The sequence below is a fragment of the Zosterops lateralis genome (genome assembly GCF_965231275.1).
Source record: "Zosterops lateralis genome assembly, chromosome: 5".
NCBI classification, from domain to species: Eukaryota; Metazoa; Chordata; class Aves; order Passeriformes; family Zosteropidae; genus Zosterops; species Zosterops lateralis.
This window is the reverse complement of record NC_139766.1, coordinates 39,921,228-39,946,208: the sequence shown is the minus strand read 5'-3', so window position 1 is coordinate 39,946,208 and position 24,981 is coordinate 39,921,228. Positions and strand designations below refer to the sequence as shown.

The 24,981-nt window shown below is 41.8% G+C and overlaps 3 protein-coding genes across 4 annotated transcripts in view; all 3 read left to right on the top strand.

Annotated features, from left to right (window-relative positions):
* Positions 1-3,211, top strand: part of KLHL2 (kelch like family member 2) — a 55,384-nt gene extending 52,173 nt beyond the window's left edge. Inside the window, exons 13-15 of one of the 2 annotated variants that reach the window (XM_083862412.1) lie at positions 1,057-1,197; positions 1,341-1,484; positions 2,109-3,211. In XM_083862412.1, coding sequence (XP_083718538.1) covers positions 1,057-1,197; positions 1,341-1,484; positions 2,109-2,137 — 314 coding nt within the window. In that variant the 3' untranslated portion in view covers positions 2,138-3,211. The remainder of the gene's footprint in view (positions 1-1,056; positions 1,198-1,340; positions 1,485-2,108) is intronic. The other variant, XM_083862413.1, reaches the window with a different exon arrangement.
* An 876-nt stretch (positions 3,212-4,087) lies between these two features.
* On the top strand, positions 4,088-12,671 carry MSMO1 (methylsterol monooxygenase 1). The gene is made up of 6 exons (XM_083860770.1): positions 4,088-4,194; positions 5,724-6,033; positions 7,086-7,234; positions 8,160-8,286; positions 10,033-10,187; positions 11,696-12,671. The coding sequence occupies exons 2-6, from the start codon at positions 5,779-5,781 to the stop codon at positions 11,901-11,903; spliced, it is 894 nt and encodes a 297-aa protein (XP_083716896.1). The 5' UTR covers positions 4,088-4,194; positions 5,724-5,778; the 3' UTR covers positions 11,904-12,671.
* Positions 12,672-19,503: 6,832 nt separating this feature from the next.
* CPE (carboxypeptidase E) overlaps positions 19,504-24,981 on the top strand; it is a gene marked incomplete at its 5' end in the record, with an annotated part of 55,648 nt that continues 50,170 nt past the window's right edge. Inside the window, one exon of the mRNA XM_083862382.1 lies at positions 19,504-19,780. Within this exon, the coding sequence (XP_083718508.1) occupies positions 19,504-19,780 (277 nt within the window). The remainder of the gene's footprint in view (positions 19,781-24,981) is intronic.

The window sequence follows — 24,981 nt, the reverse complement described above, 5'->3', positions numbered from 1 at the left end:
GAGGGATTTACCTGATTTTTTGCATTCATATTTGTTGTTTCCTTTTAAAAAGGTTTAAAGTGGTTCCCTTTCCATGGAATACTTTATGAGCTATATTTGCAAATCTGTATCTCTGCTTTGAGTTTCATAGTCTTAAATGTGGCATTTATTAGATTTCCCAGTATACTTTCATAGAAGTGCTTTTTTAGTTGTCTTTATGGTCCATCACTCAGAAGTTTTAATGCAAAAAACTCCATTCGTTTCTGCAATGTTTGGGTTCTAATAATGCATTATAAAGGGAGGAATAAATAAACAGGCCTTTCTTTCTGCTTCCCCCATTTCCATCTTTTCAATATGTGCAGCCCAAACAGCAAGTAGATAGACGTAGCTTTATTCACTCCTTCATTCCAAGCTCACAGATTGATAAACTTTTGTTGTAAAGTAAAGGAGACCCTAGGATTAAAGGACACACTTTAATATCCTGTTGGATATTTTGATAACTGAAGCTTGGTTCAAAGATGCTTGGTGTTCTTCAAATCCCAGAGAAGGTACTCACTGCTAACTGTTTACCTCTGTTCCATCTGTTTACAAGGTATTCCAATACTTCAGTGGAAACATTCCTATTGTGTAATGTCTATCCATTCAGCTTTTATCCTCTGTACTGCTCAGTTTTTACTTTCTAAAAGTTCACTTACTCTTTACCATCTTGTCAGATTTCTGTTACACTGGCTGAGCACATTGTCTCATTTACTGTCACTTCTAGTTAGTCCTAAATTTCAACAAGCCTCATTTTCCTGCACGTCATTTTTCGTCCAAAATTTTCTAAATCTTCTGTTGCAGAACAGCTCTGGTCTTTGTATGCTGTGATATGGTAGATGGGCACGCAAGGCATTTTATCAGTGTCTTGCTGTAGTTACTGTCTCTCTGCTTTAATGCATCCTGACCCAAATGTTTTCTGAAATAGTTTCCAACATTGACTTAATGAAGGATTTATGTTAGCAGACATATTTGTTGTTTCTCCTTTGTATCATTCAAACAGTTCTGTGGTTAATTCTGCGTGTTTTCATATGTTTGCAGGTGTTGGTGTGTTAAACAATTTATTGTATGCAGTAGGTGGTCATGATGGTCCTTTGGTAAGAAAAAGCGTTGAAGTGTTTGACCCCATTGCCAGTACCTGGAAGCAGGTCGCAGACATGAACATGTGCAGAAGGAATGCAGGTATGGGCAACAATGACTAAAACCGTGCCAGTGTTGATTGTGAACAGCATGTATCTGGATTTTTGCTGCTTTCGTAAAAAACATGCTTTTTGGAGGGGTGTGTAAGTCAATTACTAATTTTCATTCTGGTTTCCTGCTTTTAGGTGTTTGTGCTGTAAATGGTCTCTTGTATGTAGTTGGAGGAGATGACGGTTCCTGTAATTTATCAACAGTGGAGTATTATAATCCAACAACTGATAAATGGACAGTTGTGTCATCTTGTATGAGTACAGGAAGGAGCTATGCAGGTAAGGCATGTAGATATTTTTAACAGACTTTTTAAAGTATAACATTTGACAAAGCATCCAAACAGAGTCTTGTCTAAGCTAAAACCTAATATAATAAAATGGGTAAGAAGAATCTAATGGTACATTTTGAATGATGACTTCAAATAATTATTCACTACAAGGAAAAGAAAAAGGTATTAAAGTGTATTCAAAAAGGATTTAGCACTTAAGTGTCGAGTCAGAAAGATGATTCTGGTATGACCAGTTTTTTTAACAAGAAATGTGTGTCTCAGTCTAAGGGGTTCAATTCCAAAGTTCTTTGGGATTTGATATGTAGAAAATGAGCTGTTTCAGGACTTTTTTCCTTCAATAACTGCAGTTTTTCAAATGAGTTATGTAAGTGAATATGAAGGATATATTTCACTGATAGCAAAATGGCAGGTTTTTTCAAGTCACAGAAACTTTCAGAACTTTGATTCAGATGGCTTTGTGTCAAAGAGACATTTGTGAAATAGGGAGAAATATGTACCTTGTTGCCGATGCACAGTTAAATGCTAATTGCAATGTGTCATACTAAATTTTTCTTTTCTTGTTTAAAAAAAATATTGCCTAAAGATGTATCCCTTTTTTTCCCCATCCCTCTAGGTGTCACAGTTATTGACAAACCATTATGATCAGTAAAGGAATTTTCAACTTGATATGCACTAGAAGCAGTCTTCAACAAGTGTATTTGAAGTGACTGAGTATTAAAGCACTTCTCTACTTGTAGCTGCACTTTGAGTCACAGTGGAAGACGTGACTGTCTACAATTACAGCAGACAGATGATGAAGATTACTCTAGGTAGAAGCAATGCGTAGGATTATCCTGCAGTTGACCAGAAGCTGACTGAACTTTTGAAGTCTGGTGGACCAATTTTTTTTATTGCAAGGTTTTCAAAAAAACCCCACCACTTTCATAAGGACAGACTTCTGTCAGTCACGACTGAGAAATGGATTGTGAGTGAAGAATGGTGTGTATTCTGGTGAAAGTAAATTTTTGTCTTATTTTTTCCAGAGACTAATAAATATATTTAAGGAAATGAACTGTCAGTCTTCATTGTAGGTATTGAATCCCACCTCAGTAATTCAAACTGGCATGGGGTAAATTTGTTTCCTTTTATAAAACTTTTGTTACATAACTATACTATGTGCATATGTTTGTGTGAGCATAAGTTGCTCTCTATTGAAACTCCTCAAAACCTGATTTTACTATTTATAATTTGGCACAGTACTTTGAATATGTCAGTACTATGTTGTAAAACAGAGATGTATTTTTTGATATGTAACAATGCTTAACACTAATTCCCGCTGAAGGAGATCAGAGATGGTATAACACTTCTTGAGCAGGTGTAATTTCAGTATCTTTTTAATAAAAATGTTGTCTGTAGTTACAGGGTTTTTTTTTCCTGTTCAATTTTGGTCACATTTAGATGTAACTTATTTTTTACCTTTTTATCCAAAAGGTGATTTGGCATGAAAATAACTGAAAATTTGTAGTGAATGTATGCAATTGCATTGAACTTGCATGGTACAAAGGCCTATTTATGCGTGTAACCTCAGCTTCTATTAGCCAATATCTGAATATACTGTATATGGCCATGCTTATAAAGCAGCACATTTTTATTTGTTCTTGGATGGCCTCCTTTTAACATGACCAAAGTTACTGTCATATTTGAGACATTTTCTTCAAATAAAAGTTTGTACATTGTTTCCTAACGCCAACAGCTCGCTTAAAACTTGTGTTCCTCAATACAAGTCTCAAAACAAATGATCAGTGAAATAATCTGGGGTGGGTGAGGGGGGAGGAGCGGGGAGAAGCTGGTGTTCTAAAGGTCTGAATACCAACGAAGTGAGAATTATGAAGGTTTATGAAGCAGGGCCGTGACCATCCCTGTTTTGCCGCAGGCCTGTGTGAAAGCTGTGCTTGGCCAAGGAGCGCAGGAATGGCCCCCACGGCCTTCCCAGGAAAGTGTCTGAGTGTGGCACCGCTGGCAGGGCTGGCCGTCACGTAGGGGCCCGGTTCCCTGTGCTCTGACTCACTGCGGGGCGAGGCCGGCCCTTTGAACTGGAGCCTTTTATTTGAGTCCTACACTTTCACCCGCATGACATCAGCCCCTGAACGCGGCTGTGGGGGCCGCTGCTGCCATGACAACACCGCCACCTGTGCGCTCCCATCTTTTCCTTAACGCGGGAGAAGGGAGCGGGCGCGGGCACCTGCAGGGGTGACACCGCGTCCACCCGCCGGCAGCCCCGCCGCTCCTGCGAGCGAGCGCTTCGAGCGGGAGGCGGCGGGCAGCGGGTCCCAGCCCCGCGCCGCTCCCGGAGCCGCTCCCTGAGCTCTGCCGCGCCCGGGCGGGCCCCGCGGGGGCGGGCGCTGAGGGCGGTGCGCGCGGGCCCCGCCCCATGGCGTCGTGCGCGTCACCGGGCCGCGCTCCCGCCCCATTGGCCGGGCACCGGGGTCTCACTATCCTCACTCCACCCCTCCAGCCAATGGCCGCGCGGGAGCCGCCGCCGCGGCCCCGCCCCCCGCCCGCCTGACCCTGCGCCGCTGTCGGCCGCCGGCCAATGGGGCTGCGGTGGGCGGGGCGGCGGCGGCGGCCAATAGGCGGCGCGCGGTGGCGCGGGCGGCCCGGTGGGTGTTGTTGCGCACACGGAGCTGCCGCCGCCGCCGCCGCCGGGTGAGGGGCGAGAGGTGAGGAGTGAGGGGCGAGGGCGGGCCGGGTGCCGGTGCGGGGCTCCCCCAGGGAGCGCATCTCTCCTCGGCGTTCCCTGCGCCTGGGTGGCGTGTGCCGGAATGGGCCGGGAGGGCCGGAGGAGCCCCGGGGCAGCCCCGCTGGTGCCCGGCTCCTGGCGGGGTGTCGGGGCAGGCGGCCGTGGTTAAATTGCCTTGCGCGTCCGTCCGCCCAGGAGCTCGGGCTGGGAGCTGCCTTGGCCTCTGCTGCGATGCTTTGCTGTTTACAGGAAGTGGCAGCATCTGATGCTGTTGCTAAGAGAGAAAATAAGTAATGTTGTTGGATATACTGGCTTGGTGTGCTGCTCAGTGTGTGAGGGTAATTACACGTTGGAATGGGCTGCCCGGGGTGGGGATGGAGGTGTGTAAGGAAGGACTGGATCTGGCACTGGGTGGTGGGTCACAGGTTATGGGCGGGTCACAGTCAGAGGATCTGAGAGCTCTTTTCCAGCCTGCGAACCTGCGGTTTGTGTCGGGTTTAGCCTAAGTGTGGGATGGACCGGGGTCCTCTGGCCTCCGAGCTGGAAACTCGTGTGAGAGTGGAGGATGGGCCTGTTAAAGGGCTCCAGAAGAGGCTGGACTGGAAATGGGCAGCAGACACATCACCATGGGGGAGAGGCTGGGAGAGTTGGGGTTGTGCAGCCTGGAGAAGAGAAGGGTCAAGGGACACCCTACTGTGGTACATAAAGGGAGCTTTTTGCTAAGGCTTGTAGTGGCAAAGCATGTTCTTAAACTCAAAAGGGATAGGTTTAGATTTGGCATAAGAATGATATTTTTTTACAACGAGAGTGCTGAGACACTGGAACAGGTTGAGCAGAAAAGTTGTGTATGCCCCATCCCTGAGAGTGTTTGAGGGCCAGGTGGGATGGTGCTTTCAGCCACCTGATGTTGTGAAGAATGTCCCTCCCCATCCCAAGAGGGTTGGACTGTAAATGATGTTTAAAGGTCCCTTCAAAGCCAAACCAACAAGGAGCCTAGTCTATAGAAATGGCATGAGTTCAGGGCACCTGCAGGAATGCAGACTCTGGTTTTGGGAGCTGTGAGTGAGGAAAAGTCCATTACTCAGGGAAAGGTGGATTGCCTCAAACCAATGATGTAATTTGCAGAGATTTTGGTTCACAGCCATGAGAAAAATAGGACTGGATAATCAAGAGATCACAGTTAATTAATCTGTTAAATCTTTTTTGAACCTTCCTGTTGCTCTTTAGTACAGAATACAATTTTCTTGCAAAAGCCTTGAAGTAAATTTGACTAGTAATTAATATTTCTTTATCGTTTTACTCCCTTGATATAATCTCAAAACCTAGGAGCTGATTGCCTCTCAAACCAATTAAAAGGTTTGTTCTTTTAGGCTTTTCTGTGTGAAGAGAATCTGTCTTTCCTGTCCTTTCTCAGCTTTTACTTAAAAACTCGGTAGCGACTGTATTGTGTAATGATTTTTTTCTCTGAAGGTTAACTTCTGTTTATTGAATTTTTCTTAAAATTTGCAGGTTACTTACAGACAACTACAGAAGAACTGTGATTGTGATGTTTCATGATTGAACCATGGCCATGAATGACAGTGCCAATATCTTGAACTCTGCTTATCTGGCAGTGGAATACATAGACTCTTTCCTACCCGACAATCCCCTGCAGCAACCGTTTAAAAATGCCTGGAATTACATGCTGGATAACTACACAAAGTTCCAGATTGCAACTTGGGGATCACTTTTGGTTCATGAAGTTTCGTACTTTTTGCTCTGTGTACCAGGATTTATCTTTCAGTTTATACCATTCATGCAGAAGTATAAAATTCAACCGGTAAGAGAAAGTTATGAAGTATGCACTGACTTGTCTTTGAACATATAAATATGGCAGAGCATATAATCACAGTATCCTGGTCCTGAATGTATATGGTTCCATTTCATCTGTCACTTGGACATCCTGGAAACAACAAAGTAAAATTACTCTGTGTATGAGGAGAGAAAGAGGTGGATTTTGGGGAAGAAAAGGAGTTGTTTTTTTTCCCTGAGGAAGGGTTATGCTTTTCACCATGTTGCTGTAGAGAGGAAAGGGTATATCAGTCTTACTAATAGTGAGGTTTTATATACATAGTTTTTATATCAGCAAGGGAAGGTGAATAGAATTCTGGCATCTGGTATTAGAGGTGTGTCTTAGTAGTATAAAGCAATTACATGGTGTGCTTATTTAACAGCAGCGCTCTTCTTCAAAGTACCTCTATGCACATCCTCTTGAAAGGATTTTGAAATATTTTGGCAGTGAAGAAAGCCTGGGATGGATTGTACTCTCCTAATTGCAGGCAAAGGCACATCCAGTATCTAAAGATCATAGTTTTCCCCTGGTTCATTACAATTTGAGTTAGAAATTAATAACTTCTTCTGAATTAATAACAGCTTCTGAATTTATTGCAGTAGTTGGTAGAATGTTTCCCTGCAAAAACTGAATTCAAGACAATTACTTCTTCACAAGCTTGTATCTTCAGCCTCTCTTTGTATTATTTTAGCACTGGAAATGCATTCTGTGGTGTGAAGAAGGAAAGAAAACTTAGGTTGTGTTAAACTGTTGAGTATGAAATGTTCCTGCTAACTATAAACACTGAAAAGACAAAAATAGCTTGGAGGTGACTGACAAGACAGCTTATCTTAAAACACTAGCCTAGAAAAATGAGGTTTTGATAAAACTGAATCCAATCCCATGTGATTTGTGTTGCCTGAGTTAATCTGTATTATTGGAAGGCATGTTATTTGTCTTCCAAGGTGAAATTAAACTGACTCCAGATGAACTTTTGTAGCACTTCACTTGTGTGCAATAGAAACATGCAATACAATAAATTTTGTTTTGCTTCATTTTAGGATAAACCAGAAACATGGGAAAAACAGTGGAAGTGTTTCAAAACCCTTCTCTTCAATCACTTCTTCATTCAGCTTCCCCTGATTTGTGGTACCTATTACTTCACAGAGTATTTTAACATCCCATATGGCTGGGAAGAGATGCCAAGATGGTGAGTAGATTTTTCTGATATGGTGATGCTGAGTTAGTTACATGCATATAGCTGGAGGCAGAATATTTAACAATTAATGTTGTCAACTCTAATAGGAAATAATTTTTTGGCAATGTGAACTGTGTTTATTAATCATCCTTGATTTGATGTTTAGCTGCTGTAAGAACTAATTAGAATTTTCTAATTTTTTTTAAAATGGCCCTAATCTGTTCTAATCTTTAGGAGAGAAGGGGAATTAGGAGGGAGTTTATGGAAGCAAAGCAAAATTCTTGGTGGGGTAGGTTAAATGTTGGGCTTTCTGGGGGTTTCATTTATTTAATTTTTTTTATTCCTCCTAAGTGTGTCTACCTTCCACCTTGTTTTATATCATAGCAGTAGAGTGTTCCTCAAAGGAGAGAATGTACCACCTTCAGAGTCTTCTTTCATGCACTGAGCTGATGGGCTTTTGAACAAAGCTGGCTTAGCTATAAGTGCCCCCTTCTCCCCCACCTCCCACCTCAGCAGTAGTTTTTTATCACAGAAGGGCCTGTTTCTCGGAGAGCTGTTTGCTCTCTGGTGTAGATGGCTGATGCAGCTCTAGGGTTTGATCAAGGTCTCACACAGTCTGTGGTTGTTCTCTGTAGAGTGCGTTTGTAATATTGCAATGACAGCTTGTTACACTAACTGTGAGTTAACCTAACACTAACTGAAGTGAGTTAACGTGTGCTAACTCACTTCAGCATATCAACAGATGAGCTGATAAGCACCACAGCCTTTTTACCTGGTAATTAATATTTTAACCATGTTAAAAAAGTAGCGCACTGCTATTCAGTTAGTAATAGGTATGAACATTTCTGACCGTTATTGGCATATAAACTATTTTCTCTTTCAGGAACGTATGTCTGCTAGTGTTTTCTATAACTAATAGATCTTCTGCTTTTCAAAGGTATATTCTGGTTGGCCAATGTTTTGGATGTGCAGTGATTGAGGATGCCTGGCACTACTTTCTGCATAGATTGCTACATCACAAGAGAATATACAAGTATATCCATAAGGTTCACCATGAGTTTGTTGTATGTATTACTTGATTTTTTTCTTTAATAGTATCTTTTAGTGTATATTTTGTAGAACTTCCTTAAACATCTGATTTGAAAGACCTAAGAATTTTGCATTCCTTTGACAGTGTGGTTAGATGCCTTTTCTGGGGCACTTTGTCAAGAAGTCATCCATTTTGTTTCTGAAAACAGCTCCTGTAATTTGATTTCATTTCAGTGAAGTGAAGGATGGCACTCATGCTAAAGTTTTATCGTATCTGTGAGCAAGGTGAAGCGGACTTTTAAAAACACACATATAGGTCTCATTGCTAGGGGAAGGGAAACAGTGGATGTCTGGCTTTGGTTTTCATCAATTCCCCTCCACATGGGCTGTTACCCAGAGCGTATGAATCCCCAGAACGTGATCAGACCGGCAGCTCTTGCACAACCTGGGTGTGTGCATCATGTACTTGATTCAAGGAAGGGTTTACGGCTCTGGATGAGCACCTCTGGAATTAGTATAGCCCATTGTGCAATTCAAATACACAATTATATCAAGAGCACACTTTGGGTGGCTCTGCATTTAGTAGTGTTGGAGCTGGCATTGAGCACCAGGCAATGAACCACACTTGTGGAGTGCAAGTGGATCCAGCAGTGCTTGCACTTTGTAGATGTTATTGCTGTGTTCAGGTGGCAGTGCCTGTGGAGCCCAGCAGTCAGTGCTATGTGTTTCTGTGCTGCTGTGTATAGCCTAGACTGTGCCAGAAGTGCTGGGTCAGGGATGCTTTATGCATCCTGCCAACGTGCATATGCTGCCAATAGAGGACCTTGGTATGGACTGATGCATGCAGATGTGCAGACATCTGCATCAGACGTGCATGTACAGACATCTGCAACAGCAGCTGCTCTCCTCCTCTTGCTCTTGGCAGCCCCTCAGGTCTCTAGCTGGAGCAGCTTTTGGCCATTATTCTTGAGAGTGCTTAGCAGTTCTCACAGAAGTGATCTGTAGCCTAATGGCTGTTTCACTTAAAACTTTTCCTGACAGTTAAAAGAGATGTTTTTAAAGTATCCCTTAAGACAAAGTGCGCTTCATTTTTTTCTGATGATCTTATAAATAACCTTCAGCATTAGGTTAAAATTTTTTAAACTGTTCTCTATGTATGGTATTCTATGATTGTAAACTCTTTAGAATGTCTTTTTTTGCTAAACCAAGTGTAGGAATGACTTGTGTGTGTATATATGTATATGAGAGAAAATGTTTTATATCAATCTCAAAATAACATTTGAGGGGTACAAATTTATTTTAAAAAATAGTCAACCATGAGGGATTTTTAAATATTATTTTGATAATAAATTTCTAAGTGAGTCCTGCTTTTGAGAATATTTTGGCTTCCTTCTTTCTTCTGCTTCCAAGACTGGATGTACAGTAAAGCTGATAGGAGCTTGCCAAACACTTTTAATATTCCTGAAATAATGCTTTGACCTGGGGTGATGGAAAGCCTAAATAAAAGTTTTCAATTTTTCAACTAGTAGTGAAGTATTTGGAATCACTAATAGACTGATAATCCTTATGATCTTGGAATACTGTTTTTCCAAAGAGGAGCTAAATACATGTGTTATGGCCCTTGCTCAATCGTACCATTCCCTTTGCCCACAGCACTGTTCCGTTTGTCCTGTTCTAGTCTTGTGGGGTAATGGGAAAGGGAAAGTATTGCAAAATGGTGCTTCTGATTTGGGAGTACATAAAACTGAAAATGGTGAATGCTCTCTGTCATCTCTTTCTAGTCTCCATTTGGAATGCAAGCAGAATATGCACATCCTTTGGAAACACTCATCCTTGGAGCTGGCTTTTTTATTGGAATTGTTGTTTTCTGTAACCATGTGGTTCTGCTGTGGGCATGGGTGATCTGTCGCTTGATGGAAACCATTGATGTACACAGGTGAGGTGCTCATTGCTTCTTAATAATTGTTTGTTCTCTTGTCCTACATCTCTCTCAAACTCACTTGTCTGTCACTGAGATGTACTTTTTATTTTGCACTAAAATGCTTTTCTGTGTCTGTTACAAAGAATGAGACAACCTTGGGGTTATCACTCTCTTCTGTTTAGAGGTAGTGTTAGCAGCACTGATTAAAAAGTGTGTCGTGCTGATTATAAGAGTGTGGACTATCAGCTAGAGCATCTCAAGGAGGGTTAGAGAAGCTAGGTGCCTCATTAGGATTTCTGGCTATTGATATTGGGTGTGCAAGTGATCTTATGCATATTAGAACACCAAAAATCAATTATAAAAGGTGATATTCTAGTCAAGAGCTCTTTCTGTTTAATATTGTCAGGCTGTTCTTGCTCAAGAGAAACTTTGTGCTCTGTGACCTGACTCTCTTTAAAACAAATGCATAAATTTCTTTTGTTTACTTGTTTTTTTATTTATTGTGAATAAAAAGGACAAGACTTCTTGTCTCTGTAGTAGAACTGACTTAATTCAAATTTGGCTCCAAAATCTTAGGGCAAATCCCAGTATGCTTAGTTTAGTTCATCTACAAATGGATGAGCTTTTCTTTCCTGTGTTCAAAAGGCAGGGGACACTAAGAGTTTATTTTTGAAATGATAGTATTAACACTTGATCTTGTATTTGTAAATATATTATGAAGTGGATGGTGTCTTATTGCAAATTGAGTGTCGGGTGTTTCAGTGGAACATAAGTTGCCAGTAAATTCATGGTATAAAGCTTTCCAGGTTTAGTTATGTTTTGTTTGTAGACTTCCCAAAGTTTATGTTGTGACATACCATAAACTCATTGACACAAAAGAGGAATTTCCTATTATAATTATAATTTTAGTTTGTTCTCCTGATGAGGGCTTTCTAATGGATTGCCTTGCGCTCTCCCCACGAGGTGGCGGTAAGAGGCTTTCCAGTACTCCGAAGCAAAGGAGCTGGAATCCCTCTAGAGCGCACTGTTCTGCTTTAATCATATATTTGGATTTTAAATATTTGAGGAGCTTGCAGAAAGCTGAAAATAAGGGTAGGTCTGCAATGATTCTTGATTCGAGATGCTCTCTGATGAGCTGCTGTGCTGATGGCCATAGCTTGCACTTAATGTTACTTCTTTCTCCTTCTTAAAGTCACTCATAGTTAAAACTGCTAAGATGGCAGCAAGTCTGCCACTATGATTTTTTTAAGTTATCTGCTTAAATTTTTTTGTATTGCCTAGTAAATTGAGCTGAAAAGAAAGTGCCAAAGCCATTGGAGAATAATTTACAGAGTCATTTGGCTAGGAGTGGAGGGAATTTGTTTCTATGTTAAGCTGATATCATTGTGATTATCTTCAGACCTTAGAATACTATAAAATATTTTTTTTTTTCATAAAAATGACAAGTTAGTGCCTATATTTTGTAGTTTATTTCTCAGAAAGATTCCTTACCCTGGTTGTTTTCTTTTTTTCCTGCACTATAGTGGCTACGATGTCCCACTGAACCCTCTCCATTTGGTGCCTTTCTATGCTGGGGCCCGTTTCCATGATTTCCATCACATGAACTTTATTGGCAACTACGCCTCGACCTTCACATGGTGGGACAGACTCTTTGGTACAGACTCTCAGTTCATTGCCTATCAAGAAAAAGAGAGGAAGAAACAATGCGTAACAAAGAAGAAGGCTAACTAAATTACCAGTGTAAAAGTCAACTTTTGCTTTTCTGTAAAGCAAAATAGTGATTGAGTGTTTAGCATAAACATTGTTCCCTGGCTACTAAGAGGTAGGGAAAAACAGCTAATTGAACTGCAGTATCTTTCTAATGGGAATGTTTTCTATTTTGTACATAAGTACTGCATATATTTTAACTACAGATTTAAAGATGATGGAAAAAAACAGAGATGACTTGTGTTTATCTTTTTTTTTTTTTTTTTTTTTTTTTTTTTTTTTTTTTTTTTTGACAAGAAAAAAATCAGTTTTATCTATAATGTTGCCCATTTTTGGATCCAGGTAGAATTATGTATGTACAATGAAATTGGTCTTAGTTTTTTTTAAAATATATATTCTTAAATTTATAATATCAAATAGCAGAAGTTATTAACTAGCATCAGCACTGTATTATTTAAATATTGGGTAAAAGTTGCTTAAAACCAAAATGTCTGTTACTAGGAAGCTTGGACAGGTCTTTTGCACACTGGATAATGTGAACTGCTAATAACAATGCCTGACTAAACATGAATTATCAGAGACATTCCTGATCTAGATTTATTATTTTAGATTACAGGTAAAAAGAATAGAAGGTTTTATTTGAAGACACTGTTTTTTGCTGCTCTCTTGAAGTTGGTCTGTCAGTGTACTTAGCATTTACATTACATTCTTCTCTATGTGTTGTAATTTGCTGGTCTGATTTGTTGCTATATTTGCACTTGCGACTGATGAAATAAAAGTGGTTTGGTTTGATGCGTGTATTATAGTTTTCATATGCTTTTAAGAACAAAGCTGTGATAAAACCATAGAGGATACTGGGTCTTGCTCTTCATCTCTTCAATGAAGGCACATTATTTGTTAGGATGGTTAGCAGCAGTGCTGTCTGTTAAACTACTTACAGAGGCAGCAGAAAGAAACAGAAATGGAGAACATGTAAATTCTGCCAGTTTTTGTTTCGAAAGACTTGGATACATAACTGCTCCATGTAGCAACATCTTTTGGGATGAGTGCATTCTCAGGGTACAGCTTGATCGAGCTAGAATCTCAAAATCTACTACTTAGGTTGCACTAGTCACAGAAGCAGTAGTCTAATGTTTTTGAATCTACTCTTAAGTATTTGTCTGTTGCGTAGGAAATAACATGAAGTATTTGAGAAGGGCTTAAACCCTTAAAAGATCTTCCACTTTGTGGAAGCTGTCATGTCAGCTGCTCTTCAGACTTCAAATACTGCTTCATCTACTCAACAAGTCCTTTAGAGGACTTTACAGTGTTTTGCTTACTCAAGACCACACCTGAATTTTAGGGCTGCTTCACACGCAATCTGGTATAACTGTAAAAACAGACAATCCAGTGAAAGTGCAGATGAGATCAGGTTTCTAACAAAAAGTTTATGACATGCAGAATGACTCAAATATTACTTGAGATGTAAAAGTAGTTCAGATTCCTCTTCTGTGTGTGTTTTGTAGAAGCTTTTATTTCTTTATCTGTATCCCTGTTGAAATTCAGTATTTTTCCCCTTCCCTCTAAAAAGAAGTAAAAAAAAAAAATTAACTATGGCAGGTGGACAGAAGCTGAAATCCCTGTGTTGTTCAGCTTTTAACAGGGATTGGTACTTAAGTGTTGCTGAATCCATATGCCCTGCCTGAACTCTCCATGGTGGAAGCAACCTCTTTAATCAGATTTCGGTGATGGCCATTATCCTCTGCTTTGTCAACTCCCACTCCCATCCTGCAGCTGCAGCATACTTTGCTTTATTTGACTGAAGCATTAGCCTAAAAATACAAGGAGCTTTCAGAGCTTCAGCTTTTCCCTGTGAACATCATTCTGTTCAGTTTTTCTCAGCCTGCTGCCTTAATGCAGCCTCACACTGCTGCAAAATTATGCACAACTGGGAGCCACTTGCCTAAATATTCCACTGAAGGCATTTGTAAAAGCTTGGTGACTCCTCAGCAACTGGAAAGCTGAAGCAGAGCGCTAAAAACATGATGGGATTGACTTAAAAAATTGTAATGTATATTCCATTCTTCAAGAGGTTTAAAGATAAAGAATGCAATTTTAACGCTATCATTTGGGGAAATGTACATGGGAGTTTTTTGGACCTTTTAAAATTACTTGAATCCATGTTTTTCTGACACCCATTGCTATTTTAGTTTTTTGGGTTATTTTATGTTCACCCTTAGTGTACAACGTGATCACATACTTGCTTTTGATCTGCTTTTTTTAACAAATCCCTAGAGAATTATGCTAGCTGTACTTTATAAATTTATTTTTTGTGGAAAAAAAAAAAAGGCTTCTGGGCCTCTCAACACAGGAACTTGCATTTGAAAACCACAGGCTTGTTTTCTTCAGAAATCAGATGGACCTGCATTTTGCCACATCCCACTGCTTTATCAAATGTAGAACCTGAATTTGTTGCTGAATGTGATGCTGGTGAGTAAATGACCTACCTCATTACTTTGTGTTTTTTATGCAAATGAAGAATCGTGTTAGGAAGTTCCATTTTTAAGATTTTAGGCCTTTATTAAATAAGACTTTACTAATTTTTCCCTCCATATTTTGTGAGAGAGACTATAGAGTATGTGCAGATCTGAAAACAAAGAGGGTTTTGTGCAATAGTAAAAAAAGATAAACATATGGGTTGGCAGTTTTCGGTCTTCACAATACACAACAAAACCTTACACAATCAGTTGTCCTTTATCTTCTTCAACAAAGAGACAGAATTAAATGTGGTAGTACAGGGAAGTAAGTGGGGAAGGAACTCTTTCCACTACATTGTTTTTTTCTGGAAGTCCAGTTTAATTTAATTAAAGCTCATCTGTGGGAAATAACTTTGTACTGTCCCTTAAGATATGACAAGAGTTAAGTCCTATGTAAACCATGAATTAATTTCTTGGAGTTAATGTCAAAAAACCCCATGAAAACTTGAAAAGTATGATAAACTATAATGATTAGTACTGCAAAATAATCACCTGCTTTTGGCAGCTGATGTGAAATATGAAATAAGGTGGCTTATTTTACACTGCAGCACAGTGTGCCAGAAAACATTAATATTGACTGATACTATGATTCTAAGATTATATGATGTAATTTATTTTCCTCACAGAGTTATACTGCATGTTTTATGGTAATTTTTTAAACTGTAATGTGCTTCTAGATTTTTGATGTTTATTTTTGTTGAAAAATTCCATTATTGAAACTTTTATTATGGCTACTGATAGTTATTGCTAACCAGTGTCTGGTTAACTGCCTCCAAATTTCTGCCCAGTTATGGCTGCCTCTCTTGCTCTGGCAGCTGCACCCCTCTGGCACATCTTGTTCATTGAAACCTGCAACTAGCAGGTCCAGGGAGAAGGCAACTTTGTGTCACTAGTTCTGCTATAAATTTCTGTCTGTGAAGGTAGTAAACACAGTAGCCAAATCACTTTTCAGTTTATTTTTCACCAGGTTGTATTGTCCTCCAGGGTGAGACATTCCCTCTGTTTCTCAAGCCACTGCTGTGGCTTGTCTGTGAATTTTCAGTCTTGTTTCAGCTGTAGATATCAGAACAGTGTGTCCAGGTTGTTTTCTCTAACACCACCTTGTGATATTATCACATACTCCCACCTAATCATTATCCTTCTGTCTAGGCATTGCACTGGAAAATACAGTCATTACCCATCTTTAGTGATCTCTCAATGCTTCTGGCAATGCTGCTTGCTAGACTGTCACCTATCTATGTTTTACATTTCTTGCTCTTGAGTGCAATTCACAATTGGCTGCTCTGAAATATTTGTGTGCTTGACTTAGCAAGTAAATCACATTCCAGAGCTGCTATATCCTTATTATTCCCCATTCTTTGTCATCCACACATTTTAATCAGTTATGATTCACATTTATGCAATCATTGAATAAATTAACCCTTGGACTTGAAATACCAGTGCCTGTGGAAGGCCAGAAGAATGCTCCACTAAGATCATGATTCACCACTTTTAAAAAGCCCTATCGGCCAGTTTTTCAAGCCCTCACAATGATCCTGCGTGGCAGTTTCTCTGTGTGAGTGCTTGGCACCATAGCCAGGCTATAGCATCTCTCAGAAACGGCATTCCAGTCCAATATCCAGGACCCAGCATCACCCCAGGAGCAGTTATTACTGCTGCAAACTTCAACAACAGGCAGCAATAAGTCACTGCCATCTGTGTAGGTGCAAATGTCAAATACATTTTGTATGAAATGTAAGTTGCAGTCTATAGAGTATCAATGCAGAATTGTTACATATATAGGATAGTCACCACCCAACAAGAGAACAGTTCAAAATACCTGATAGGGTGTGGTTTCTGTAACATGTGTGAGTCAGATGGAGGCAATAAAATATTTGGTCCTGCAGTAAACAATTTGGAAGGTAGGTGGATTTTCCCCTCTCCCTTTCTGTAACTGCCTGCATAAGTGACTTGTCTGTATTTTTATAATTCAATTTTTTGTTGGTGGTGGTACTTCTTTTGCCCTGCCTTGCATTAATCACCTTCTCAAGGTACTGGAAAAGCCTCAGCTTCCTAGATCTCAGCTCTGTTTTGCAAGTCTATCCAAGAAGCAGAGCCAGTGATTTGTGCAAGATATTTTGAAAGTTGGTAACAAATGCTTCTGTCTTGAAGACACAGCTTCAAGTGACCACAGCTGTCAAGTGTAGTATATGGGAATATAATCAGCACTCTGGTAAATTTTATAAAATCTTCTTACAGTTACAGTTATTTCTATCTACTTACCTGGTTTGTCAACTCTGAGATCAACTGTTCTCTCTTTTAAATTGATTGGAGTTATTTTATTCCTAGCATTAAAACTTCTTTCCAAATATAAACCAGGGATGTTTAGTGTTTCCATAGTGTATGTATTAGCAGTGGTTTGTTAATAATGTAAATATCTGCTCCCCATCGTAGAGCGTTTTTAGGATTTCTGATGTATCTGTGAGCTCAAATATTTGATAGTATATAAACCACCCTGCTTTACACAGGATATGCATGTGTTTTTATAAGTACACATTGTCTTAAGTTTTTTAAGAGTGGGGGTGAATTAGTATGAAAACAGAAGTAAAGCCATTCAGATCTAGGTGCAAGACTACATTTATGTAGTGGAAAAATAATTCACTGCTTGAGGAGATGAAAATAATTAGATTGTTTCCCAGCCTACTTGTGTTTTTTAGTGGTGTGTTTTGGTCAATTAAATTAGAAGAGAAGCCAATGACAGTTGCTACAAAGAAGAAAAGGAAGGCTTTTTGGATCAGAAAGTTCTCCCAGAAAATAATGTAATCAGCATCAGGAGATTTGTTTATTTTATATACTGAGTGCAAGAAAAAGTGATTAAAAAACCGGGAATACTTAGCCCGTGATGAGTGTAGCCAATACTGCTAAAGAATGTGAATCTTTACTATCTTAGGTCAGCTACCATTACTTGCAGTTCCATTTGGAGCACTGAGAGGGCACATGTGCACATAGCTCTAAGGCAGTGTGGTGTCATAAACAAATTTTTTAAGGTAGTCCAGTTAATGCTGTTAGGAAGGGGGAAAGTCAGAAAGTGATCCTAAATTCAAACAGTGATCTTGGTCAGAGAAAACACCATATCAAGGAGTCTCTCTATATCCAAGTCTTGCAAAACAACACAAATTAGTGTTGTGATAACCTCAGAGCTAATGGGACGTGCTATGACAGGCATCTACAAAAGTTTTCTAGCATTAAGAATGAAGAGTTAAAGGCTCAAAAAAGTGCTCTGAAAGTGCCCTTTGCATGTGGTTGCCTACTTGTGACCCTGGAATTAAACTGGGCAGGGGAGCTTCTGAACCCAGTTGGCTTTGGAAGATGGTGAGAACTGGAAGGGCTGAACTTTGGTTCTTGCTATGAAGAAACACATCAAGTAATTCAGGACTAACATTCAGGGCCCTGGGAGGTTACAAGTATAGGTAAATTGAGACAGATATTGAAGTATTTATGGATAGTAGTTGTGCATTCAAGGTCTGTGTTTCAGATGCTGGATCACTTTCTGAGCTGGCACATCACCAAAGGTCAGTGAAAACATTCTCCTAGAAGAGGTTGTGTCCATTTTCACCTTATTTGACATAGACACCCACAATCTAGGAAAATATTCATAATATCAGCAAAAAATATTAAAAAATCTCCCTAAAAATTGACTCAGTACTAATTGATGATAGAAGGAGGTATTATACAGGCTAACTCCTTTAAATTAGAAGATCAGAATAACCATGCATTAAATTACTGAGGACAAAATTCTGTTTGTAGAAGAATGAATTGGATGTGCACTTTTCAAAATTTTGAACCTGCCAACATTTCCCAGCAAGTCTTTGTGTTCTTAAGAAAAAAAAGTCAAGCAAGCAAAAAACCCCCTTGAAGCCCAAATCAACAACCCAATATGGAAGTTGCTCCTTAGCATTCAGCCTTTTGCTGTTAGAACTGTCCTTTACAGGGTGTTTCAACATAACCAAAACAGCTGTGCCTATGAAAAAAGCTGAAAAGAACACAGCTTCAGAAGGCCTGTAGTATGTGTGGTCTAGAAGAAACTGATTTATTAATATATGGTGTATGGCTTCTCACACGAGATTTGCTTTGAACAGACTGGGGCGCGCTCTCTGAGTACCGTCAGTATCAGTGTCGTGGTTTGAAAACAAAACGAGTGAGAGGCTCCAAGTCAGAGATACAATTTAATAAGAAGAAAGGTAAAAAGGTAAAAATAAAATAAAAAAAATGCAATAGCACAAAGGATCACTGACAGAGTCAGAATACAACCTGAGCAGGATGGTGGAAGCAGTCCAGGTGAGGGGCTCTTCCTGAAGCAGTGATCCTGTAGAAAGGTCTGGTAGCTCTGCTCCTCTGGGAATCCAGTGGGTAAGGGCTGCTTGTCCTGTCCCAAACCCCAGATTCTATCCAGGTGAGAATGCTTGGCTCCTCCCCCTGGGCAGAGCATCTCACAATGGGATGATGAGTTGTGAAGTGGGTCCTTGATGGCCCATTAAACAGAGATAACTCCTGGAGGGAGTTCCCTGTGAGTCATGGGCAAGGCGTTGATGGGCCATGAGCAGAAGAGCCCAAAGGCAGGGGCCTGGGAAGACACTGCCCCACCTGGTTTAACAGTTCATGAAGATGGTGATAGAATAAATACTTTGTGTACATCCCACACTGCAACCCAGGACAATCAGGAATTCGAGTATTGCTTTGTCCTTTCCTTTCTGTGATGCAGCAAAGGCGCCTTATAAATTGAGGAGCAAAGTGACCTAACGGATGACGGCTTGTAGTTTTCCCTGTCACTCAAATGCATTTGTGTGGCCCTGCAATAGCACTGACTCATCCATGGAGTTACTTTGTGGCAGCGGGACCGAATAAAATGATGAGGCGGTACGGAAACCGCGCGCCCGGGTTCTCGCAGCGTTATTTTCGCAGCTGGTTGACGGCAGCGGCTTGAGCGGCTCCGGCCCGCGGCTCGGGCCCGCCCTCCGCGGAGCGCTCGGGGCGCGGATCGGGGCGGAGCGGAGCGGCCGGTCCCGCCCCTGCCCGGCTCCCCCGTCCCTGCTCCCCCGGCGGGTGCGGGCGGCCAGCGGGCGGGCAGGATGGCGGTGCGGATGCTGCTGGCGCTGTGCGCGGGGCTCGCTGCCTGCGGGGCCGCGGCGGAGCCCCTGCCGGGGGCCGCCAGCCGGCGGCGGCGCCTGAGCGCCGAGGAGGGCATCTCCTTCGAGTACCACCGCTACGCCGAGCTGCGGGAGGCGCTGGTGGCCGTGTGGCTGCAGTGCCCCGCCATCAGCAGGATCTACACGGTGGGGCGCAGCGCCGAGGGCCGGGAGCTGCTGGTCATCGAGATCTCGGACCGCCCCGGAGAGCACGAACCCGGTAAGGGCCGCCCGCGGCCGCCGCTGCCGCACCTGAGCGCAGGTAACGGGCCCCGCCACACCCGCTGCGGCTGCGGCACCGGCACAGGCACCGGCACCGGCACCGGCACCGGCACAGGCACCGGCACAGCCACCGCCCGCAGCCGGCGCCGAGCGCTCGGAGCCGCTGCCGGTGGATTCAGCGCCCGTTGCCGCAAGAAACGCCCGGATTCCCCATCAAATGGGCCAGGGCAGGGCAGGGCAGGGCAGGGCAGGCTCTGGCCGCCCTTCCCCGCACGAAGCGGGAGGCGGGAGCGCCGTGCCATGGCCAGGGTATCCCCATATGGCTCGGGATACGGGCTTGTGTGTAGGTAGAGCTTGGGACATCGTTATCAGAGGGGATGCGATGGATGCCCTGCACTCGTGTTACATCTACGATTGTGTCTATTCCATCGTTTCCGCTTTTAGAATCGCTGGTGTGGCTGATGTCTGTCCGTGAAAGGGATTATCCGTGAAAGATGCTCGGTGCCTCTTTGGCCCAGCCATCCTGCAGCTGTGTCCCCACATTTCCCCCGCTGGGTTACAGCACAGCTCTGCACCTCCGTGACTTGTAGGTGGAGGTGTGGCTTCTGTGGCTCTCCGGGGATTTGGCCAATACAATTAGTGCTTAATATTCCGCTTTATGACCTGAATGTAACCTTGCCTTGTGTCCGCAAGAGACTCAATGCTGGGGCTGCAGGTAGAACTTGGAGGGTGTAGGATATTGGACATGAGGGGGATGTCAGAGGAAGGCAGGGTAAGAAAGCATTGTCTTGGGATGGAAATGTAGGGAATGCAGTGCAATTTGAAAAATTTCTTTGTGGTGTGTTGCCATCTTGATAAGAGGGAGTGAGGATTCTGCAGCTAAAAATGAGTCTATTGCTGCTGTGTGATTTGCACACTGGAATGATAACATTTTGCTTTGCTGCTGGGGAACAGTCGCTGCAGCTCCTGAGATTTCTGTGACTGTTGTGTCAAGCTGGCTGAAAGGGAGGAAAAGAGCAGCACACTGCAGTCTGAGATGGGGCTGTGCCTCCTCCTAGAGACACACTTCTCTTGGTGTCAGTGCTGGGAGAAAGCATTTGCCATTGAGCTAAAGGGAATCCAGCAGTGTATGAATAACAAACTGCAAAAAGGAGAAATTCCAATGGATTGCATCCACATACAAGCTCTAGACAGTGTCAAACATGTCCTGGAATGTGCTCGGCCCCTTCCTAAGAGAGCCCTATAGACAGAAATGGCACATGTTGCAATGTCCAAATCACGTGTCAGGGAATGTGATGAGTGCTGCCAATCTTTAGTGGTGGATGCTGAAAATGCTGGTTTTTGAAGGGGATTAACCAGGGTTTGTACCAGAGCAAATTCATTGTTTTATTTCAATCCTCACTTTCATTCTGCGAGGTTCTGAACATTCCTCAAAAAGTGGAGAGCCACTCCTCTCTGCAGTGGCACATGGGAGAAAACTCGGGATCTTTTTGGGAAGATCTGGGTCCGTGCAAGACAGACCTCATGCACAGTTACCCTTGCATTCCTTAAAAAGAATTGTAAAAGCATTGATACCTCCCATGCTTCTTTATTACAGAGCTTAAGCACCTACATATTGTGCCAAGGGTTGCATTAGAGGCGTTTTCTTAAAAACCTGCCCTTTCTTCAACTGTCTAGTAAAAGGTAGCACTGTTTATTTTTTCTGTGGGAGCTTTCTAAAGCTGTGCAGTAAAAGAAGTGGAGCCTTGTACCAGCCTTGGCAGGAAATATGAGACTGATTCTGCTTATACCTGAAGGGGGAATCCTGCTCACCCTGAGCATCCATGTTTGATTCCCAGGCCACTCCTATAAGGATATGTTGTGTGGTAAATTTTGTAGGATCAGAATCTGGTTTATCATCATCTACTATTCTTAAAAAATGATGGAATCAAAGACACACATATATACATACATATAGTTACTTTTCATTTTTCCCAGACAGCTAAAAAGTCGTGAGTTCTGAAGATAATCCATTCCTGCAAGATATCCTGAGTGTTACAGGATTTATTTTTTAAGTATAGGGAAGTGTGAACAAAATGTATGCTGTGGTTCATAGATTTATAGTCTACAAAGAGTTCATGCTTCTAGAAGGCTGATGAGTACACAGGGATGATACCTGAATCATCTAGTGAACAGCTGTGAAACAAAAAAATGTTTGTGTTCACTTAGTGAGCAAGCTGATGACAAAATAGATCAGGAAAGTGTCAGCAGAGCATCAGTAAAGACTCTTTGTACTGAGTAAAGAGGCTTTGTACTGAGTAAATCAAATAGTGCATATACATGCAACCATTGCATAATCACATGTATTGCTGTGTAGCTGCACATAGAGGCTGTGTAGCCTTGTGTCAATGCATTTGATCGTGTGCAAGCATATAAATCAACTTCAATTTTAGAGTGTCAGCTATTTTTGAAAATTAATTTGTAATATATGTGCAATGTTTTTAAAAATTGCTTGAGAGAAATAGGAAAACTTCAGAAATCTGCTTTAGACCTTCAAGGCAACTGGAAAAAGTCCTTGGTGAATGAAAAAACTGGAACAAATCATCAAGTCCTCATTTTTTCTTGGGATAAATATTCATTAGAAGTATTTTCTTAGAGGCCTGATACTGCATTGGAAGTCAGAATGACTAGTCTGGTTTCTTGCATAATCATGCCAAGTGTCTTTGCAAGCCTTGGAAACCCAATGAGTCAGTTGGGCGTTATGAGAGGAGCCTTCACTGAGCTCTGACTGGGGACATGATAAACACCAGAAGTGTGAGACTGCCTAAAATTTCTGATGCTACATTAAACACTCAGAAAATGTGCTGCCTTTCTGCAAACTTGAACACCACACTACCTGTGCTTCAACTGTGCTTCATGCCAAGCAACATTTGGGCTAATATTTGTAATTTTGTTCATTTTGTGGTGTTTTTTGGGATTTCTTTTTTGTGGGTTTTTTTTAGATATTTGTTTGGGTGTTTATTGTGGCAACGGTTTCTTTAGGCTGATACTGCACTGGTATGGGAGATTAGAGCCTGCAGTCACTGATGGAAAAGAAGCCCTTGAATAAGGAAAAACACAACCCAGGGATAAAGGCATTTGAGCTTGATAAATTTTTATAACAAGGCAGAAATCCTCCCTTTGAGTCGCTCAGGACAAGGCGGTGAAGGCAGAGGAAGACTTGAATGAGACTCTGTCAGTGGTTACCTGTGGAAGGTGTTGCATGAACACAGACTGGAAGCAGTAAAAATGTTTTGGAGTATCTTTGATTACATGAGAAAATACAGTTTTCTCCTTGTGCTCACCAAAATTTGTCAAAGTTGATAGGAGGCAGTGGATTGCGAGGTCAGATAAAATGAGGAGAAAGAGATTGTGGGAAGCTGGTGGTGGACCAGGGGAAAACAGAACGTTTGATGGTAAAGCACAGATTCTATTTTGTATTTATTTATCTATTTATTTACCTTTTTTTTTTTTTTTTTTTTTTTTTTTCCTGGGACAAACTAAGCAACACTTTGCTGCAGGAGAATACCAACTGCTCTTGAGAGAGGAAATAGGCTCTTGCTGTGGATGTCTGTTGTTCTGTTGAACAGAATGTTAGTTATTTTATTGTTCATCCTTTTCCCCACAAGCATCTTTAAAAATACCTCAAGTAGAAGGAAATTGTTAATTTGTAGTTGAGTGAGACAACTGATTTTCTAGAAAATGACATTGTTTGCAGTTTCAAACAAAGCATCATGGAGTGGTGAGGCAGGAGCACACCCTGTGTGAATTGAGCAGTGCAGCTGTGGCTTGAAATATTTGCAGGGCCCTGTGGGTGTGACTTCAGTAAATTTTATGAGGTGCAACTCAGCTACAATAATCCTTGGACCCATCACTTTATCAAAGACTCCACTTGGCAGGGTGAGGAAATGAGTTGGGTCGGTCACTGCTGGCACTGAGCCTAAATCAGCTTCTCGGCTTCCCAAACTGCAGCTCCTGTACCAGCCCCTCCAAAGCCCCCAGATGTGAGGCTCTCAGTTTCTCACACCCCAGCCAGGCAGTGCTAGAACCATTTCCTGCTGCAAAAAATAATTAGAGGGTGACTAAGAGAGAAGTGAAAATCATGGCCCTGTATTGATGAATGGAGAAATCCAAGATCTGTCTGCTAATACAAACAGGTTTTTATTCTGTCAATGAAGTGCGCCCGTATTCAGCTGTGACACCAGCCATGCCAGCTGGTACTTTTAGTGGTAAGAAGTCACAATAAAAAAAGCCAATGAATTTACAGGAAGAAAAATTGTTTCTCGTGATATCTTTTTCACTGTTGCACAAAACCCATTTTAAAATATTTCTTGATTTATTGTAATCTTAATTACTCTGCAGCCATTTAAGAGAACCATGAACAAGTGTTGCTCTTTTTCAAAAGAGAGGGCAGGAAGAAAAACGAGCAAACGTGTAGGTGGCTGCTGAGGTTTCAGCCCAGCATGGGCAGGGATCAGCTGTAGGTGGCAGCCTGAGTGGGGAGACCACTGGATGTCACCTGTGGCTCTTATGGGCTGCCCTGCTTCAGGTGGGTGGGTGCAGTGCTGGGCTTGGTGGCAGCGTGTTGTATCACTGGTGATGTCAGAAAGCACACAGCTGTCTCTTGGTTATGGTGATGCCATCAGGTACAGCTGTTCTAACCTCATTATCTACAGTTAATGGCACTTGATTTTCTAAATCTTTCTTTTCCTTGAGCTCCAAATCTGCACATAAAAATCTTATGAGCTCTTTGATTGGACCTGTTGATCTTTCCTGTATTTGCAAAGCATTAATACAAATTGCATATGGCAAGAGCTTGTTATTAAATCTAGATATTAGACAGCAAGCCTAATTTGTGTGCTCGAGGTTTAAGCAAACAGCAGCTTTTATCAACAGCCACTCATAGATTGTTCCCATTTTGAAGGGAGATGTTGAATGGTTCAGGGCTGGTTGCTGGTAAATGTATGTGCACTTTGTCCATGCTCATCCAGCTGCACTGCATAAAGGTTGGGGCTCTAAATAGGTCGGTGTCAGCAGAACACTTTGCATCAGCAACATGGGAGATGCCGTGCTGACCATGTTGTGCTTTCACCCTTTCTGTCAGCTGTGCTTTAGCTGCTCTCCTGGCTTAGGTCTGCAATCCTCTTTAAAGGTGAGCTGCTGTCTGGGCACCTGCAGCAC